This window comes from Dictyostelium purpureum (genome assembly GCF_000190715.1).
Source record: "Dictyostelium purpureum unplaced genomic scaffold DICPUscaffold_237, whole genome shotgun sequence".
NCBI lineage: Eukaryota > Evosea > Eumycetozoa > Dictyosteliales > Dictyosteliaceae > Dictyostelium > Dictyostelium purpureum.
This window is the reverse complement of record NW_003519573.1, coordinates 1-20835: the sequence shown is the minus strand read 5'-3', so window position 1 is coordinate 20835 and position 20835 is coordinate 1. Positions and strand designations below refer to the sequence as shown.

The following is a 20835-nucleotide window of genomic DNA, read 5'->3' as shown; positions in this document are numbered from 1 at the left end:
AAAATTAAATGAATGAATTACCAGACGATTTAATTTTAACTCCACAACCATTGATTGGTTTAGTTGGGTGTCAAAATTTACATTTTTATATTGATAAAAACATTTCATTAAAGCCTTCTCTGGACTTTGAAAGAATTCATACACCATCAACAAACTCACCAACAATTACAGCAACATCATCACCAACACCTATTACACCAAATTTATCAACAGCAAATCCAACAGGTGGCAGTGGATTAATCAGTGGAGGTGGTAGCTACTCTTCAAGTCCAATAGATCCATATAGTGTAAATAATACAACATTTCAATTAAGCGATCTTACAATACAATCTGACGATATTTGGAAAACTCCAACTAAAGGCAATCCATTATTAACAGCAACAGTAAACAGTGGCTCACCATCCAATGGCTCCAATTCATCTTTAAGTAATCTTGTACAACAGCAATCACTATTAACACCAGGACAACCACAGCAACTACAAAACCCATCAATTCAGCCAGTTATAGTAGGTGGTTGGAGAGTTCAATATAACAATCTTCCAATTTTTAAAGTTTCAACATTCGAACCAGGTTCATTATCCACCAAAAAAGATAAAAAATTAGAATCTTATATTCCAATGGGTATTCTAAAGGCAAATTGGATCCATAAGCATAAAGCCTCTATCCCATCCGTAATTTCATTATTTATTCAATGGCCAGAGGATAAGAACCCAAAATCACACGATCAAATATTAGCCCAAATCGATTTAGTAAAGTAAGTTTTTTTTTTTTTAAATTATAAAAATCATTATTTAAAATATTAATAATTACAATTTTTTTTACAGAGGAAATATTAAAAGTAGAAATATTAAACTAATGGTTGTAATTGTAACTTCAGTAAATTGTAGGTTTTATATTTAAGATGAATAAAAAATAAAAATTAATATTAATGGTTTTCTTTTATTTGAAATAGTGGATAATCATGATGAAAAAGTTGTATTAGTAAGAAGAAGAGCAGATGTCGATCCAAAATACTTTTTATTTTTAAACAAACAGGATCTTAAACCATTTGTTAGAAAATGGGAAAGATTAGCATTGGAATTATCAGATCAATACTATAAAGATTTATGTCAAACTATTAGATCACAAATTACTAGAACCATTCATCCATTTTTAGCAATTAGATACCACTTTAAAATAGCATATTATTCAGAATTTAGAAATGATATACCATCAACTTTAAAGTAAATATTTTTTATTAAAAAAAAAATCACAATGAAAAATTATAAAACAAAATATTAATTATTAATTTTATTTAATTTTATAGGTTCTACAAAGACAGCTATAGTTTATTAAAAGACTATAAAATAAATAATGATAATAAAGGTATTAGGTTTGCAGAGGTTAGAAATTTAGCATCATTTTTTAATTTTAAAATTTGTAAAATATCATTATGGAACAATTTAATCCATGAATCACTTCAACAATTTGAAAAACATTCAAAGCTCTATAGAATATATATGGGTCCAGGTGAAAAAGAATTTACTCACAGTATTTGGTTAGCAAGAGAATATCAAATTTTTGCAGAGTTATTAGAAATGTGTCCAAACACAAACAAATCAACATTTATAACAAATCCAGGGTTCTATTACCAAATCTCAGCAAAACACTTATCATCAAGAAGAGAAAATTTCAAAGCACTCTCTGATCATTTCAAGACATCACCAAAAGTTTTGAAATTTAGAGACAGTAAACAACGTTATGATCTTACCAATCTTCATTATATTGGCCAACCACCACCAGATCTCTCACATCCATTAGAGTTACAATCTGGCAACACTGAAACTCATGATGAATTAGTTATAGCTGCCGATGAAGATGATTTCAATAAGAGTGTAGCAGCAGAGTTATCATTAAATTACACTACACTCATTATAGATCAATTAAACAAAGCATATGACCAATCTACAGTCAGTGGTAATCATCGTATTCTCTCCTATATCGAATCTCAAATTGCCTATGAATACTTTACTTCAAAACAATACGATTTAGCTCTCAAATACTACAGCAAGAACGCATTCACCTATCGTCGTGAAAAATGGACTACTCTTTTGACCCATAGTTTATCAATGCTCTTAAAATCAGTTCACTTATTAAATTTACCAACTAATTTTATTGGATATGCTTTAGACTATCTCTCACCCGAATTAAACAATACTCCAAGTGATCGTTCAAATATTCAAAAAAATATTCAATCCATTCTTTATGAACCAAATAAATTATCACCACCACTTTCACTATCAGCTCCATTGGACATTAATATGGATCACACACATCCACTAATCAATTGTAGAGTTCAATTCCCTCAATCATTTACATTCACACACAGTACCACCGAATTTTATGTTGTAATTGGCTCACATTTCCCAAATCCAATTGGTTTCAGTTCATTAAAAGTTTTATTCTCCGAGAAATCTTATAACAAAACCTTAACTGATAACAACAGTAGTGTAGCTAATAAAGGCCAATATAGTGTATCAAATATTCAAAAAGATAAAGAACGTTCAGATTTAATTTTCTTACCTGATGAATCTAGATTATTTTCATTCAAATTAAATACAAAAGAAAAAATGGAATTAGAATGTTTATCTGTAATTTTAGAAATGGGTGAGGGTAATTCAAAAATTAATTTTATTTGGAATGTTCAAGACTGGGCAATTAAATCTGATGAAACTGAAAACGAAGAGTTAACAAATATACAACCAACACCAAATAATAGTAATAATAAATCAAACAATAACAATGTAACAACAGTTAACGAAAATGAAAAACCAGATCCATATAAAAAGTTTTTAGAAAGATCATCAATAAGAATTTTAGATCACGAATCTTTAATCCAAATAAAATGTAACCATAATTCTCCAGCCATAGTTAATGAATTTTATGAAATTGAATTAGAAATTGTAAATAATGATAAAGAAATTAAAAAAGGTTCAATAACATTCGAAATTAATCAACAAAATCAATTTGAAAAAGGAATTTATTTATCACCAGATAGAACACAGCCACTTTCCCAATTAGATTTAGAAAGAATTTTAGAGAAAAAGAGTTTTAAAAAGAAATTTTATATATATTCAAGTGCAGTAGATGAAAATAAACTTTTAATCAATATTAGTTACGAAACAAAGACAGGCGAAATCTCCCATACCTCAAAAATGTTTATTATACCGGTTCAAATTGGTTTCAATACTCAATTCCAATTCTTTAACGATCACTTCCAATTAATCTCTGATCTTTACGATACTGGTGTACCAACTCGTGAGCAACTATTGCTCCTTTGCGATATTAGATCCAATTTACCATACAATGTTATCATTGAAAAGACAAGTTTACAAATTTCTTCCTTTGCTGAATCTGCTCGTAACTCAAGTCTTCTCAGTCCAAACTTAACTTTAACCGATGAAACTATTGCAAATATGCCTGTTGCTGAATTAAATTCAAATTCGAATAACACAATTACCTCTGTTGAACTTTCAAAAGATAATAATCATAGCAGTTGGTTCAATTTAGTTCCATTACTTATTAGCGAATCGATTAGTTTTGGTAATTTCGTTATTGAATGGAAGAGAAAAGGTGCAAATGTGAATCAAATCTCCATATTACCCATCGCATTACCACACGTTCGTACAACATCAAACTCTTTTATAACCAATGTCGAAGTTGCACAATTTGGTGTCGTTGGTGTACCATTTATCCAAACTATAACCATTCAAAATAATACACACTTTTTACAAGAGTTCGAATTGGTCGTTATTAACTCACCATCTTACGGTAACTCTGATATGCCATTCTTTTTCTCTGGTGATAAGCAATCGTCATTTTCCATTCATCCAGATTCAACTCACGAAATTAAACATGTTTTATTACCTTTAGTAGCTGGAAAATTAATTTTACCACACTTCAAAATCATTTCAAAAAGATTTAACAAGGAATTGGCAAAAACAAAAAATGTTAATAGTTTTATTTTTATAAAACCAAATTTAGAATGGATTAGTCAAAATCAATAATTATATAATCAATAACAACAACAATAATAGTAATAAAATAATAAATATATTTTAAAAATAAAAGAAAAAAATAAAATAATATATATTTTTTTAAAAATTTAAATTAAAGCTTTATTATTAATATTTAATGATTTTATGTAGTTGTATAGTTGCAGTTTCCAATCACTTTCTTCTAAAAAACTAAAAGTTTCCAATGAAGAGTTATTTGATATCATTGAACCAAAATTGTATAAAAAATTATTATTAAATTCTTTTTGGTGATATTGTTGGTAAAAATAAAATAAACTGGAGTTACTATAGTTATAATAGGAATTATTATTGTCGTTATCATCTGACAGGGCTAGGGTTTGGACATAGTGGTTGCAATTGAATTCTTTTTCTTTGGATTCTATTGTAAGGTGTTTTAAATGTTGATGATTGGATACTATATTATAAATCTGTTTCCAAAAATAATAAAAATTATCTACATCGCCCATGATATTGCTACTTTCGCTCTCATGTATATTATTACTATCATTATTACTATTATTATTATTATAACTTAATTTATTAAATGATAAATTATATACCAATGTTTCGAAACATAGTGAGATTATTAATGATTTTAAATTATTGGTTGTGTTTGATAAAATATAATATAACTCTTCCACATTTATGATATCTACTAGTTCTAATTTCTCTATATTTTGTGAAAATAGTTTTGAATGTGAATTTGATGATATATCAAATAACTCTTTGTAATAATAAAAGTGGGGATCTATTTCTATTGTGTCGTCAAAATTCCTTTCCACTAATACAAGTTCTTTCGGTTTGAAATATCTGATATATAATAGGGCATCTCTTGAATGGTTTGAATTAGTATCTATATCTAAAATATCTACAGACTTAAAATTACATTTGCCAAATGGTAGTCTGGGATGATCTGGGTCGATACTGATATGAATATCTACATTTAATCCATCTAAACTATTATTAAGGTAGTTGAACACATTCTCCTTAAATTCATTAGATAGATTATAAAATAAAAAAAAAGTTTTTAAAAACACCATTTTTTCTAAATTAATAAATTTTGATTTTAAACAATTGTTTTTGAAAAAATTTAACAAACAATCTTGAAACTCTGTAATATATATTGTTTTAATGTTTTCGATAACTGGTTTCATTATTAAACTACTATTGTTATTATTATTATTATTATTATTATTATTATTATTATTATTATTATTATTATTATTATTATTATTATTATTATTATTATTATTATTATTATTATTATTAATATCTTTAATAAAATTAAAATTAATTGAATAGTCAAATAACAATTTAATGGTATCAAACCAAAAATGAGACACTAATGAAAAACTTATTAATTCTTTTTTTTTGATTTCTAACTTTTCTTTTAGTTTGATTTTATAAGGTTCATAAAAACACTTATATTTTATATTGTTTATTATTTTGGATATATATTTTATAATTTCTTTTTGTAAATATAAAGGAAGTATCATTGTTATTGTTATTATTATTTGATGAAATTTTTTGAATATTAAAGTAGGTACTTTAATATTAAAAAAAAACTATTACCAAATATTAATATTACTGAGGGTGTGAATGTAAATTAATAAAAATTAAAAAAAATTAAAAAATTATTTATTTTTTTTATAAAATTTTTTTTTAATTAATTTAATTTTAATTTTTAATTTATATTAAATTAAAATAATTTACTTTAAATTTAAAAAACGAAGAAATTTTAAAATATAAAAAAAAAAAATATATAATTACCATTTTCCAGTTTTTATTTTTTCTAACAAAAATTTTAGGAAAAAATTGTATTTTTGAAAGTTTTGGTTTTTTCCATTGTTTTTTATATAAAAGAGTTCAACCAACCACTTTATGAAGTAGATTTACCATGAAGATGTACAACTTTTACGTTAAGTGGCTCCTCGCAGCGTGTCTGTTCCTGCACAACAATCTGTTGTACCGCGAAATCAACTCCTTTGGCTGATCAGGATTACAAATCCTGCTGGAAGCAAAACAATCTGTTCCTCTAAATATGAATATACAAAACACAAATATCCTATCTAATACAGTATCAAACTCAGCTGCAACCAATCAGAATGTATACTAGCCTGTGGACATTTAATTTTCTATCAGCTATGGAAATCTGGGGACTTAAATGAGGTCAGTTCTAAAGGTCCTGTACCAAATTTTTGACCAGATGGGAGATTATTAAATGTTTTAAGGGCAAATATACATTCTGATTGGTTGCAGCTGAGTTTGATACCGTATTAGATAAGATATTGGTATTTTATATATTCATATTTTGGGAGAGTTGTATTCCTAATCTGCCTGAATGGGTTAAGACTGCACCAACAAACTTCCATTACCAGAAGCTGAAAAGAAATTCTTGAAAATAAAAGTTATAAAATTATTTAAACTTATATTTTTTAATTATTATTTTTATAAAAAATATAAAAAAAAATCTAAAAAAAATCTAAAAAAAACTATAAAAAAAAAATATTTTATTTTATTTTTAATTTTTTTTTTTAAAAATTTATTTTATGGACAAACGTTTAATTTTTTTTTTACTTTTAAATAAATGGATAATAAAGATACAAATAATTTATTTTTTAAAGTCTGGAGGAATGTGGTTATAAGAGGTGAAATTACAAAACAATTAAAACTATTCATATATGATAACAAATTATTCAGATCAACAGCAGAATTAATAAAATTCCCAAATAAAGATTACCTTACAAATGTAACAATAGACTTTAATGAAGATTTTGATTTTGGACTATTACCATCCATTGAAATACTTGGATTTGGTTATTGGTTTAATCAAATGCCCAGGTTTAATCAAATACCCTCATCAGTTAAAACATTAAATTTTGGGAAAAATTTCAATCAACCACTAAAAGCAGGGGATATTCCACTATTCATAGAAAATTTAATATTTGGTGATAAATTTAACCAACCACTTAAACAAGGAGATATACCACTATCGATTAAAAAATTGGTATTTGGTTATTATTTCAATCAAATACTTAATGAAGGTGATATACCATCCTCAGTTCAAACATTAATTTTTGGTGATAGATTCAGACAACCAATTAATAAAGGTTCTATTCCTCACTCTGTAAAAATATTAAAATTTGGTACCGATTTTTTTGAAATACTTAAAGAAGGTGATATACCATCCTCAGTTCAAACATTAACATTGGGTGCCAATTTTAACCAACCACTTAAACAAGCCACTATTCCATCAATAAAAGCATTTTTGTTTAGTAAATTCGAAAACCCCCCTAAAAAGGCATTTGTACCATTATCAGTTAAAAATTTAACATTAGGCCGCTACTTTAATCAACCTCTTAATGAAGGTGATATTCCATCCTCTGTAGAAATATTAACGTTTGGTTTCGGTTTCAATCAACCTCTTTACAAAGGTGACATACCACATTCTGTTAAAATATTAACATTTGGTGGCTCATTTAACCAGCCACTAAATGAACAATCTATTCCTTCTTCTGTTAAAACACTAAAATTTGGTTACAGATTCAACCAGCCACTTAAACAAGGTGATATACCCCCCTCAATTGAAGCACTAACATTTGGTAACAGCTTCAATCAGCCAATAAAACCGGGTGATATTCCTTCATCTGTTAAAACATTGGTTTTTGGTCTTGGTTTTAAACAAACACTTAATAAAGAGGATATACCACCATCGATAGAAAAATTAATGATTAAAAATGTAATATAAAATAAATAAATAATTTTTAAATTTCTAGAATAATAAATATGATTTTATTTATGTAAATAGTCTTTTTAATTAAAAATTCTTAGATTATAAAAAAGAAATCATAAAAAATAATAAAAAAAGTATATTCTTTATTTATTTATTTAAATACAGTTATAAGATAAAATATAAATTAAACCAAATGAACATTTACTCGATTACCTTTTTTTATATATTTTAATTAATTTTTTAAAAAAAATATTTTATTTTATTTATATTTCTTTTAATTTTTCTGTTTCTTTTAGTTGATCACTAGTATTATTAAATATCAGCTTTTAATTAAAACAAATATGAAACACTGTTAGTGAAATTTAATTTTATTATTAAATGATAAAAATTTATACCTACATGAAAATCATGTAAAATTGATGGTAAATGAATAAGAATGTGTTGCAATTGGCCATCTTCTGGTAAACTTAAATAAATATAAATATCATATGCAAGGTGAATAATAGAAACAACCAAGTGAATAATAACAAATTTTTTAAATTTACTACTATTATCAGAATAGCAACTATTATAAACCATTTTAAAAATAAACCATACTAAATGTGATAATTCCCTACTGTAATCTTGAATACAATAATGAATAAATATTTTCCCAAACACTATAACAAGTACACTTTCAATACTTAAATCTTCATCAATTCCTTCCATTTTATAAACAATAAATAAAACTACAATAATTAAATTTAATAAATAATTTAAATGTATTATTTTTTTTATACATGTTTTTTAATTTAAATTGTTTAAATATTTTTTAAAAAAAATTTTAAAAAAAGATATAAAAATAACCAACTTTACTCATTATTAAAGAATCGTTTTATAATTGAAATCTATTAAATTGAAATATATATTTTTTTTTATATTTAGAAATTTTAAATTACCCCCAAAAAACACACTTAGATAAATATGAAAATAAAAGATAAAACATAAAAAAAGTATATATTTTTAAAAATTAAAAATTTATTAATTTATTTAAAACTATATATTTAAAGTATAAAAAAATAATTTAATAATCCAATAAATTTGATATTTTTTATTTTTTTTAATTTCTGTATATTTGGGCGGGTGGTTATTGGGAAATCAAAACATTTGAACTTGTTGGTGGGCTGATATCTACCACAATATTGAATATTATTTTGTTATCGACTACAAAGCCTGACTCTTCATTAATTTCTACTTTTTTATAATATCTAAAACTTCCAAAACCATATCCAAGATCTATAATAATTTTTAATAAAAATATATTAGAATCATACAAAAAATAAATAAATAATAATATAATAACAATAGTTACCCTTATCAAAAGTACTTGAATTAGAATATTTTACTGATTTTGAAGGATTACGGTTAACAAGTTCAAAGCTATATCTTGCTTGTACAGATGATTCTGGATGGTTTTTTTTGAATAAAAATATTGAAAGGAAATCGCTATAGTCCTTATAACCATTTAAATAAAGCTCGCAATTAAACTTGTAACTACCTAACCAAAATGCAGGACTTGCAAACATAGCACCATTTGGGTATGTTCTAAACTTTTCACTATAATTGTAAATTACCCAATTACATTGATATTTTTCAGTTGAGTCAATTCTAGAGGTTAAGTTTTCACAATTGATTTTTAATTTCTTTGCAATTTGGTCAAACTCTGCCAATTTCTTTTCGGCTGTTACTAAACGATTTTCGGTATCTTCATATTTTCTTTTAATAACTTCGTGTTTTTCTTTGTGTTGGTCGATGATATTTTGAATAAACTCTTTGTGATCTACATCTTTGATATGGTTATCAGCATCCTCTCTCTTGAACTCTGCCTTGCAACCACCATCTGAATATTTGCATTTAATAATAGTTTTAGAACAATCATTATCAATATGTTCTTTGACTGCGAATTTCTTTATTTTCATTTCACAATGTTCGCAATCGATTGATGCAAAACCACATTTTTCCAAATGCTTATCTAAATCCAAAGCTCTAAATGTTTCAGTACAGCCTTCCATTGTACATGATATATATCTATGATTACATTTACTTAAATGACTAAAACAATCTTCAATTTTAATGACTTCTTTACAACCATTAACTTCATCTTTTTCACTACTCTTTTCAAAACAAATATTTGGGCATTGAATCTATATATTATTTTTAAAAAAAAATGCGTTAGTATTAAAGTTTATTTTTAAAATTAAAAAAAATATTTGAATAAAATACTTTTTTATTACCAAATTGTTTTTTTAAAATAATATTTTTTGAAAGTGATTCTATTGATTCGATTGGTTCTCTGCATGTTAAGCAATTCTTTTTTGATGTTTCAAAATGCTTGGTCCAACACTTTAAGCAATGAACACAACCATTGCTACATTGAAGGATAGCCTTTGATGTATGAAAATTATCATGGTCGAACAAATAATCCATGCAAACATTGCAAACAAATTCGGATGAAAGTTCTTTAATTAAAATATCTTTTAATTCTACCATTTTAAATTTTAAAATTGAAAAAAAAACAAAAAAAACAAATAAAAACAAAATAAAATAAGACAAAAACTTTTTATAAAAATACAGATAATCAATATAAATACAAATAAAAATATATTTTAAAATAATTTAAAAATATAAAATTTAAATATCAAAAAAAAAAAAAAAAAAAAATTTGAGAAAAAATAATTAAAAATAATTTAAATAAAAAAAAATTTTCCAAAAAATAATTAAAATAAAAAAAAATATTTTTATTTCCATAAAAAGATCAAATTAAGATAATTAAAGATATATAAATAAATAAATTTTGTGCATATTTCTGTGTTAAAACCATTATTATAATAAGGATATTTTAACTTTATTTCTGTCCTATGACCCGATGTTCAAATTCATTTTTTACATTTCTATATTTGGTAAATTTTGATAAACCTCCATAGAACTATATAAATAATTTTAAATATGAATATTTGAAACCTTTATTAAAATTATATTATTTTTCTGAAATAAAATGTTTTGTGTTCAGCAAAAAAAAAAAAAAAAACAGGGCTTTGGTTTTTTTTTTTTCTAAAAAAAAAATAATATTTTTTTTTTTTTTTTTTAAAAAAGTCAAAGTTAAATTAATATACAAACTTAAGATGTTATATTCTTATATTTATTTATTTTTTTTTTTATTTGTAATATACAGTTAGTACTAAAAATAAAAATAAAAATAAAAAAAAAAAAAAACTTTTTTTTAAATTTTCGTTTTTATATTATTATATTTTTTTTTTATTATGTTACATTAAAAATTATAATAATTAAATAAAAAATATTAAAATTCAAATTATATTTTTTTTATTGAAAAAAAAAATTATTAAATAATCAAACTAAATTCTTTTTAATTATTTATTTGTATGAAATAATAAACGTTTTTTTTTTTATGCATGAAAACACACTTTAAAAACGAAAAATTCAAAAAAAAAAAAATTTAAAAAAAAAAATCAAATTTTTTAAAAAAAATTTTTACTTAGAGAAAGAGGCCACATTAATACTGTCTTTTTCTTTTTTCCTTACCGATTAGAAACAATAACAGAATGACAGATATCAAATTATTCGGAAAATGGTAGGCTATGTTATTATTTGTTGGATTATATATAGATTGATAAAGATAAAAGAAATTAGAGACTATTATTAAAAGATTAATGTTGGATTAGATACAAGAAAGAAACCTATTCATGATTATTAGAGATATCATCAATCTACAATTATTTATCTTTATCATTATCATTTATCATTTATCCAATATCCACACACACAAATCTTTCAAGAATTAAAATATTAACTCTCAACCTTTTACTATTAGGTCATACTCTGGTGTCACCTGCCCAGATATTTCTTTACAAGATTACATCTGTATTAAGAAAAACGTCTTCACTCCACACAGGTAAGCATCATAAAAATAAAACGAACAACCACCCCACCCACACAATGGTTCTAACAATTTATTTAAATTATTATAGTGCTGGTCGTTACAACAAAGTCCGTTTCAGAAAGTCACAATGCCCAATTGTTGAACGTTTAGCCAACTCTTTAATGATGGTAATTATTTTTTAAAGCGAGAATATGTGTTTGCATATGCAGCAAAAACTAATGATATTTTTTTATATAGTTCGGTAGAAACGCTGGTAAAAAAGTCATGGCCACCAGAATCATCGAACAAGCCTTCGAAATCATCTTCCTCTTAACTGACAAAAACCCACTCCAAGTTTTAGTTGAAGCTGGTATGTATTTAGGTTATTTCAAAACAAAATAATTATATATAAAAAGAGAAACTAATAAATAAATTTAATAAAAAAAAATAGTTATGAACTCTGGTCCACGTGAAGATTCAACCCGTATCGGTTCAGCTGGTACTGTCAGAAGACAAGCTGTTGATGTTTCACCAATGCGTAGAGTTAACCACGCCGTCTACCTCTTAACCCAAGGTACCCGTTCTGCTGCTTTCAGAAATATCAGAACAGTCTCTGAATGTTTAGCTGATGAATTAATCAATGCCTCAAAAGGTTCACCAAACTCATACTCAATTAAACAAAAAGATGCTCTCGAACGTACTGCCAAATCACACAGATAAAAGGGTCATTTTTGTTATATTTCCAATAAAAAGAAATTTTTGTTAAAAAAAAAAAAGGAAAAAAAAAAAAGAAAACATACAGTTATATAGGTTGTTGTTTATCTAGTTTTATTTATTTCTCTATATTTAAATCAGACATATATTAAATTAAAATTTTTGTCGCATAAATATTAAACTTCATTTTTTAAAAAAAATTTATTTAAAAAGATAAAAGGAATTTTTGGGTGTCGTATTAAATACCTAAATATTTGTATTGAATCTTTATTATATTTATAAATTATATTAAAGTATTTGTAAAAATACAAAACCTATTGACAGGTTAATTACAAATATTTAGTTTTTAAATTAATTTTTTTCAATAAAGACACACCCAAAATTTTTATACTAACAATTGCAATGACAAAAAAAAATTTTAGAAACATAATAATTTGGTTTTTTATATTTTTTTTATTTTTTTATTTTATTTTATTTAATTTAATTTTTTTTTGGCAATAAACATATATATAGTTAATAATATATAATATATAATATATAAAAAAAAAATTATAAAATTATTTATTTATTTAAAAAAGATTTTTTTTTATATTTTGAAAGAGAGTCGCTGCACATTAAATTAAAAATATGACATTGAGCAGTATTAAAGATTGATTGAAGCTTTTCAATATCTAAATTATTACCAGAAATGATTGGAGATGATTGATTTGAAGAGGAAGCAGATGAAGAGTTATTAGCGCTATTAACACAAAGATAATTATTATTATTACCGTTACTATTGAGATTACTATTATTATTATTTAAAATATTATTATTACTACAGTTTGGATCAATGGTTGAGTTTACTTCTAAAGATGATGTTGTTATATTATTTGGAGTTGTTGAAAGTGAAAAACCGCTATTGTTGTTACCGTTTAAATTTAAAATATTTTCATTACTATTGCTACTTGAAATACTACTATTGCTTGCACTTGGTGAGATTTGTGGTGGTAAATTCTTTTTAAAGTTTAAAACTGTATATTTGACTGTATAGGGTATATTGATTTCGAATGGAGAGTTATCTAAAATATATTTATCGTAAATTCTGTAAAATTCTTTTAACAATCTGAAATAGTCAACTTTTAAATACTTGTAAGCTTCGACATCGGTCCAAAAGTTTATATTTTCTTCACAAATTAATTCTTCTCTAAGGAACTTTCTAAAGTCTTCACGAAGAGTTGGATTTTGTAAGAGCGACATTAATTCGGTCGAGGCACCATCGCTAATCTTTGATAAATCACCACCGTCTTTGAGAAGATCGGCCAACTTGGTAAAGTTTTCATCAATGGCAATTTGGTATAATGGCTTGTTATCTTTGGCAACAGCAGTACGATCGGCACCATATTGAAGCAAAATTGTGACTAAATCTGCACGACCCATTCTAACACAATAATGGAGAGGTGATTCACCATTCTTATTGACAACGTTTACATTTGATTTGTTCTCTAACAATAAAGTGATCATACTTTGAGCTACAGTGGTATTGAAGATTGCTTTATGGAGTGGGGATTCACCATTCTTGTTGATTGCATTGACGTTTACACCCTTTTTAATAAGATTATCGAAAATTTCCTTTAATTGGCCATTGTTTGGTGCACGAAACTTTTGACAGAAATAGTGAAATGGTGTATTTAAATCACGGTTATTAACATTGACATGAATATCTTCAATCTCTAGTAATATTGAAATAATATTTGGGTTTATATCGTTTGACATAGAAAGGAAATGATGAAGACATGTGTAACCATTTTTATCTGGATTGTTGATATCGACTTTACAAATCTTATAATATGATAATATCAATTCAAACATTTCTAAATTATTATTTCTTGCTGAAATCATAAGTGGTGATTGATCTAAATCATCGACCGAGGTTAATAACTTTCCACCTTTTCTATTTGACGATAATAACTTTTTTACTTGTTTAACATTTCCTTCTTTGATGCTCTTATAGAGTGTCTTTGAATCATTTTTAAAATCTTCTTCGCTATATTCTTTATCGCTCGATTTATTAAAAAAATTACTGATCATTTTTTTATTATTATTTAAATAGTTTTATATTATATATTTATTATTACAAATTTTATCTATTATTTATTTTACTATTATTACAAAAAAAAAAAAAAGATTATTATATTTAATATATTTATAATAATTATGATTTATAATACAATTTTATAATTAATTAACAATTTTATCTATTATTAATTAAATAATAATAACAGAAAAAAAAAAGAATTGAATTTTTAAAAAAAAAAAAAAAAAAAAAAAAAATTTATATTATATTATATTATATATATCTATTATTAGTTGAGAAGAAAAAAAAAATCTATCAGTTAGTTATAAGTTTATTTATTTTATATATTTAAATTACTAAATATGCAATGGTGTATATAGACACTTGTTCGTGTTTTATGTTGTGATAAAATTTTAAAATTATAATTAAAAAAATAAAAAGTATATATTGTTTAAATTTATAAATATTAAATAAAATAAAATAAAACAAAATAAAATAATTTATTTAAAAAAACAAACAAACAAACAACTAATTTGAAAAAGACTGTTGTATGTGAATTGAGTGTGTTTAAAGTGTGAATGTGTTATAATAATATGTTTTTATGAGTTGGAAAGGGTATGTGTGTGTTTTATATGTGCTGATATTAATAGTAGTAATGAGTGGTTGTGGTAAATTGTAAATTGGGGTAAATATATACAATAAATAATTTTGAATTTTTTTTTTTTATCTTTTTTTTGAATTTTGTTTAGTTTTTAAAGACACTAAAAAAATTAAAAAAAAAAAAGATTTGCTGAAAAATTTAAAAAAAAAAAAAAAAAAAAAAAAGTGTATGAAATAATGTGGTGCTGATTGGGATAGGGTGAGACAAGTATTTATCTTTTTTTTATGGCTGGGGGTTTTCTTTTTTTTTTTTTTTTTTTTTTTTTTTTGAAAAATGAATGAAAACGATTTATATTATTATAAAATGGTTTATTATTATTATCATTCTATTATTTTTATTATTATGATTGAGTTTAAAAATATCAATAAACAATAATATTATTGATTATTGAAAAATTGAAAAAAGTATTGAAGATAATGAAGGAGGTTTCTTCAATAAATTCATAAAAAAAAAAAGAGAAACAAAACAACAGTTAAATAAAATAAAAAAATAATAAAAATAAAAAAAAACACACCCAATAAACACAAAGTGAACAAAATGAAATCTTACTAATAATAATTTTTGTTGTTATTGTTATATTATAATTAATGTTATTATTTTTATTATTTTATCGTTATTTAATATTTGATTTATTTGATTTATTTGATTTATAAATAAAAATAAATAATTATTTATATATTTATTTATTTTTTTTTATTTTTTTTTATTTTTAAAAAATGAAAAAAATAATAAAAATAATTTAAAAAAAAAAAAAAAAAAAAAAATTTTAAAAATTATTAAAAATAAATAAAATTTTAAATAAAAAAAACCGAATAGAAAATTAATGATTTTATAAAAGAAATTTTAAACAAAAAATCATTATCAAATATTTTACTATTTATATTTTATATATCCACTTTTTACGGTGTACATACTTACAAATATAAAACACAAACAAGAAATCACATTTTAAATATCAACAAACAAAAAAAACAAACAAATAAACAAATAGATTAGTAATACATTTCTTTTAAATATAATATTATATACATACACATAAACAAACATATAAACATATAAAATGTCAAATAAAATTATAAAACAACAATTAAAAATTTTAAATGGTGAGGAATTAAGAGTAAATAAAAGATTTCAAAAATTAAAGTCACCTCTAAGTAAGTAACTGATGATAAATATAATCTATAACACCATAACCACAAAACCACCAAACCACATATCACAAATACCACACCACAAAAACAACATAAAAATAAAAAATAAAATAAAAATAAAATTAAAGAAAAAAAAAAGATTATTATAATAATATTTTGCGATGGCTAAAACGTGTTTTTATGGCTTTAAATCAAATAAAATGAAAGATTGCAAGAAAAATAGATAGATACCACTTTGTGTTTTATAAATCCATCACAATTGATTCCAAACTTTTATTTCTTTTTTATTTATTGTTATAATATACAGATAAATACACACCAATATAATGCTAAACATAGTTTACTAATATTTTATTTTTATCTTTACAGATAAAGTTATCGAAAATAAAGTTGATCAAGATGAAGTTTTAAAAGAAAATTTAAAATTATTACAAAAGAAAAAGGTAATTAAAACCGAATCAAAAGCAGCACAGAAAAAGAGAGATATAATTAATTCAAATATTGAAAAAGAGAACTCTAAAATCCAAGAAAAGATTCGTATGAACAAAAGATTACAAAAACAAAAGAAGGAAAAAAGAAGAGCACAGGAGATGTTTTCTGTACAAATGCATTAGATATAATAATGGTTTTAAATTTATAATATAACGATAATAATAATAATAATAATAATTATAATAATTTTTGTAAATAATAATAAACATAAAAATAAAATACAATTACAATTTTCTTTTTTTTTTTTTTTAAATTAATTTATCATCATAACTAGTTATCAATAATTGGTTGTGTACATTTTATTGGGTTATTTTTTTATTTTTTATTTGTGTGTCTAAATTCTTTTAAATGTTGTGGATTGGTTCTATAGCAATCCTTATCGTATTTGCAAATTGGTCTTGTATCAAAGGTATCATCGGATCTATAGTTGCTTTTTTTGCTAGATTGGGAAGATGAAGAGGATGATTGGGTTGTGGATGGATTTACATGTGGAGAAGAAGATATGATTTCATTATCGGTGTCTTCATCATCGCTATTTTTAAAGTCGATATCGAATTGATCATCATTATTTTTATTTGATGATGAGGATGATGTTTTTGAAGATGTTGTGGTTGTTTTTTTAGCAGTGGAGGTAGTGGTTGATGTTGATGAGGTGGTTGTTTTATTTGATTTTTTTCTTTTTCTATCATGTTCATCCTCACTATCATTAGACATTTTGTCATTGTCACTATCGTCATTATTGTTTTTATTTGAAACTGGTTTTGCTGGGCTTTTTGATCTTATTTTCTTTTTGGGTCTTTTTTCTTCCTCTTCATTCATATCTACAGTGGTTGTTGAGTCTTTTTTGCCACCACCAGTGCTGGATTCATCTTTCTTTAATAGTAATAATTTATCATTATTTATGTTACCGTCTAAAATGAATTTTGAAATACTGGTGATTAAATCTGCTTTTTTAGATTTTGATGAAAATTTAATATTTTGATTGTTCATAAATGATTTCAAATCATCGACAGTTAGTTTTGAAATTTCACCAGTTTTGATCATATCTGACCAGTCTAGTGCTGATAAATCTTTTCCATCTCTTGAACGTTTCTGTGAGCTTGATGCACTTGACACTGATTGGGCATAGCCAGGTGGGAAAATAGTATCGCTAAATTCTCTACAAAGATCCAAATTCTTATCAATTAGTTGTTGGTCTGGCTGGATGTTGTCTATGGTCTCTTCGATTGAATCTCTTTCCAGTGCTAATGCTTGAAGTGATGCATAGTGTTTCTGTAAGCTAGGATTCAAGTATTTCTTTTCATCAAATTTTATCTTCATTGATTTAATAATCTTTTTTGCTAATTCTATGGATTCTTGGTCTTTTTTTTCATCACTTTTATTCTTTTTTACAATACCAACATTAACTGGGTGTCTAATATCATCTGCATATGGTAAATAAATAATATGCATACCTCTTGGTCTAAATTGAATTTTACCCTTAATGTTGTTTAGTTGACTCGATGCTTGGGATTGTGATGAGGTTTGTTGTTGAGAGGATGATTGCGATTGTGATTGTGAGTGTGATTGCGATTGTTGGGATGGGTGAACAAATGAATCAAATTCATTTATTAAAATTTCTTCTTGTGGTAATAGTGCCACCATTCTAGGGGCAGAGCCTGAACGAGATGTAAATCTACAAATTGCAACTTTATCAGATTTTAACATTTGCTCAACTAATGAGTTGAATGTTACAGTACTTCCTTTAATCATTTGTTCATCTGGGAAAATAAACGAAGAGTGTTTGATTGAATGGTATGCTTTAATAGCAGAGGTTGGTTTGAAGCCTAATAGGGTTAAGCCAATTCTATCTATTGATTTAATCGAGTCTAATTCGTCTTTACTAAAGATAACTGGTTCGCCACCATAGTAAAAGCTTTGTTTAATTTGGCTTGGTAATAAAGTTGCACCAGTGGCTTCACAAACATTCTTTACTAATTGTTTAACTGGTAAATTAGTTTTTGGATCTAATAAAACTGGGCTTGATTTTCTGGCAGTGCTAAATAAATTATACATTTGAGTCGAAATGACGATTTGATTATTATTATTGTTATCGCTGCTACTACCGATATATAATGGTATTTTACCTAATGAACGTTTTTTAAATTCTTTTCTTTTTAGTTTTGATAACAATTCTGAAAATTTAGTTGATGCATTGAATTGGTTAGGGTCGATATATTGGTCATCATCACCAAATACTAATATGTTTTGATAAAATAGTGTAAAGTCGAATTGCTCGCCAGGTTTATTCATTGAAAATAACTCTATTTGGATATTGAGTTCTGATAAATCTTTTGCACGCTGAATAGTTAAATTTCTATTACCCTCATTGTATTGATTTGGATTATCTTGGTTTGTAAATAAAAAGATTCTTTTGAAATTATTTTGTTGTTGAGATTGAGCTGATGTTTGTTTCATATTACTAAACATTGTTGAGCATGTCCATAATGCATCACATAGAGGAAAATCACCATTGAAATGGCCAAAACTTTTTGAAAAGTCGTTCTCTAAAATATCTTCTAATTGTAATATAATCTTTGGATCAGGTATATCTAATTCTGATAAAACATAAATATTTTCAAAATCATTTATATTTTTTTTTTTATCCTATGAAAAAAAAGATATTAATATTTTAATACTGTGGTATGATATGGAGGGGTATGCTACACCTACGGTATTATAAAAGCAGACACCAATTAAATCGCTTTCACTTGTAATAATTTTATCGGTAATGGTCTGAATTAAACATTTTATGGCATTGTAGAATGGTACTTCTCCGCTATCGTTCTGATCAAACATTGATTTTGATGCGTCAATTAAAAATACAATACAATCTCTATAGGAATATGGGTTTTGATAAGGGCTCTTTGTATAGTTGTTACCATGTGCATATTGTCCACCATCTGCATCTCCATTTTCATCATCACCTGCATCAAATAAATTATCCCATTCTTCATCCAATTGATTATTACCAAAATTTGTGCCACCAAATGTTCCTGATTGAATATTATTGCCCCAAGTTGTACTGGTCATTTATCGTATTTTGGTTTCGAGTATTACAAGAATATATCTATTTTTATTATATTATAAATAAATAAATCAATTATTTAATAAACAAATATTTTATTAAATATTTGATAAAAAAAAATTTAAAATAAAAATAAAAAAAATATTTTTAAATTAAATTTTAAAAAAATCAAAAAAAAAATAAATTTTTTTTACTAAATATTTTTTTCAAAAACAATTATATTCATAGCCTATTTTAAAATCTTAATCACTATAATAATATCTTTTTTTAAAATATTATAAATAAACTTTATAATGAAACAAAGAAAATGGTTTTATTTAATTTCTTTTTTTTTAATGTAGTTTGTCGAACAATCTAAAAATAGAATAGTTTTAATCGATTCATTATAAATAATTGTTTTATACAATAACAACAACAACAACAACAACAACAAAACATTCCACACTAATCAAAAAGAATTAAAAATAATTGTAAATTTAAAATCAAAAGAAGAACTCTATAATAATAAATAAGTTGACAAAACTTTATAGTTTTTATTGTGTATAATAGTGTGGAGAGTGGGTGTGTTTAGGGTGTTTGGAGTGTTTTTATTTGTTCCCATATTTTCATTATGTGTGTGTGTTGGGGGTGAATGTGGTATTTATCATATAAAAACTTTTATTTTCCATTCCCCCCATTTGTTGTGGGGGGTGTGTTTATTCCCCTTAAGGGTGTGTAAATTTTTAAAAGTGTTTTTTTTTTTTTGTGGGGGGGCCCCAAAACCCTTAAAAAAAAAAAAGGGTTTTTTTTTTTTTTCCAGGGTGTTTTAAAAAATTTTATTTTTTTTTTTTTATTACTTTTTTTTTTTATTTAAATAAAATTGAAAATTATTTTTAAATTATTTATAAAATATAACAGTATCATTGGGAAATATATAAACCGATCATTCAAATGCAATTTTATTAAAGTTTATCTCTTTCATATTCCTATTTATTAATATATATAATATAT

The 20835-nt window shown here is 24.4% G+C and overlaps 9 protein-coding genes across 9 annotated transcripts; 4 read left to right on the top strand and 5 right to left on the bottom strand.

The window, feature by feature from the left end:
- Nucleotides 1-8: 8 nt before the first annotated feature.
- On the top strand, nt 9-4046 carry DICPUDRAFT_155255 (uncharacterized protein; the record flags this gene model as incomplete). The annotated part of the gene is made up of 4 exons (XM_003290675.1): nt 9-754; nt 825-883; nt 953-1223; nt 1307-4046. The coding sequence occupies 4 exons, from the start codon at nt 9-11 to the stop codon at nt 4044-4046; spliced, it is 3816 nt and encodes a 1271-aa protein (XP_003290723.1).
- Nucleotides 4047-4144: 98 nt separating this feature from the next.
- On the bottom strand, nt 4145-5095 carry DICPUDRAFT_89071 (uncharacterized protein; the record flags this gene model as incomplete). Its single annotated transcript, XM_003290665.1, has 1 exon — nt 4145-5095. One exon carries the CDS (start codon nt 5093-5095, stop codon nt 4145-4147), a length of 951 nt encoding a protein of 316 aa, XP_003290713.1.
- Nucleotides 5096-6642: 1547 nt separating this feature from the next.
- On the top strand, nt 6643-7803 carry DICPUDRAFT_37853 (uncharacterized protein; the record flags this gene model as incomplete). The annotated part of the gene is made up of 2 exons (XM_003290674.1): nt 6643-7231; nt 7622-7803. 2 exons carry the CDS (start codon nt 6643-6645, stop codon nt 7801-7803), a joined length of 771 nt encoding a protein of 256 aa, XP_003290722.1.
- Nucleotides 7804-8051: 248 nt separating this feature from the next.
- DICPUDRAFT_81435 (uncharacterized protein) lies at nt 8052-8496 on the bottom strand (the record flags this gene model as incomplete). The annotated part of the gene is made up of 2 exons (XM_003290664.1): nt 8052-8111; nt 8188-8496. 2 exons carry the CDS (start codon nt 8494-8496, stop codon nt 8052-8054), a joined length of 369 nt encoding a protein of 122 aa, XP_003290712.1.
- A 288-nt stretch (nt 8497-8784) lies between these two features.
- DICPUDRAFT_49369 (uncharacterized protein) lies at nt 8785-10331 on the bottom strand. Its single transcript, XM_003290663.1, has 3 exons — nt 10051-10331; nt 9140-9971; nt 8785-9063 (listed from the first exon to the last, which is right to left on the bottom strand). The coding sequence occupies exons 1-3, from the start codon at nt 10315-10317 to the stop codon at nt 8915-8917; spliced, it is 1248 nt and encodes a 415-aa protein (XP_003290711.1). The 5' UTR covers nt 10318-10331; the 3' UTR covers nt 8785-8914.
- Nucleotides 10332-11369: 1038 nt separating this feature from the next.
- DICPUDRAFT_56877 (40S ribosomal protein S5) lies at nt 11370-12482 on the top strand. Its single transcript, XM_003290673.1, has 5 exons — nt 11370-11416; nt 11657-11737; nt 11814-11892; nt 11963-12074; nt 12156-12482. Exons 1-5 carry the CDS (start codon nt 11388-11390, stop codon nt 12422-12424), a joined length of 570 nt encoding a protein of 189 aa, XP_003290721.1. The 5' UTR covers nt 11370-11387; the 3' UTR covers nt 12425-12482.
- A 497-nt stretch (nt 12483-12979) lies between these two features.
- DICPUDRAFT_56876 (uncharacterized protein) lies at nt 12980-15215 on the bottom strand (the record flags this gene model as incomplete). Its single annotated transcript, XM_003290662.1, has 2 exons — nt 15172-15215; nt 12980-14757 (listed from the first exon to the last, which is right to left on the bottom strand). The coding sequence occupies exon 2, from the start codon at nt 14486-14488 to the stop codon at nt 12980-12982; it is 1509 nt and encodes a 502-aa protein (XP_003290710.1). The 5' UTR covers nt 14489-14757; nt 15172-15215.
- Nucleotides 15216-16195: 980 nt separating this feature from the next.
- On the top strand, nt 16196-16900 carry DICPUDRAFT_89068 (uncharacterized protein; the record flags this gene model as incomplete). The annotated part of the gene is made up of 2 exons (XM_003290672.1): nt 16196-16289; nt 16656-16900. 2 exons carry the CDS (start codon nt 16196-16198, stop codon nt 16898-16900), a joined length of 339 nt encoding a protein of 112 aa, XP_003290720.1.
- A 1003-nt stretch (nt 16901-17903) lies between these two features.
- DICPUDRAFT_7342 (uncharacterized protein) lies at nt 17904-19664 on the bottom strand (the record flags this gene model as incomplete). Its single annotated transcript, XM_003290661.1, has 3 exons — nt 17904-18257; nt 18369-19424; nt 19491-19664. Coding segments are annotated over 3 exons (1584 nt in total), but the record flags the coding sequence as incomplete, so codon positions are not given.
- Nucleotides 19665-20835: the final 1171 nt, after the last annotated feature.

What these genes read in the sequence shown, in the direction of transcription:
- DICPUDRAFT_56877 (XM_003290673.1), top strand. Translation starts at nt 11,388, where the DNA reads ATGACAGATATCAAATTATTCGGAAAATG. An exon ending in ATCAAATTATTCGGAAAATG is followed by an intron (nt 11,417 to 11,656) that starts GTAGGCTATGTT and finishes TTTTACTATTAG; the next exon opens with GTCATACTCTGGTGTCACCT. An exon ending in AACGTCTTCACTCCACACAG is followed by an intron (nt 11,738 to 11,813) that starts GTAAGCATCATA and finishes AAATTATTATAG; the next exon opens with TGCTGGTCGTTACAACAAAG.
- DICPUDRAFT_49369 (XM_003290663.1), bottom strand. Translation starts at nt 10,317, where the DNA reads ATGGTAGAATTAAAAGATATTTTAATTAAAGAACTTTCATCCGAATTT. An exon ending in AACAATTTGGTAATAAAAAA is followed by an intron (nt 9,972 to 10,050) that starts GTATTTTATTCA and finishes AATAATATATAG; the next exon opens with ATTCAATGCCCAAATATTTG. An exon ending in TTCAAGTACTTTTGATAAGG is followed by an intron (nt 9,064 to 9,139) that starts GTAACTATTGTT and finishes AAATTATTATAG; the next exon opens with ATCTTGGATATGGTTTTGGA.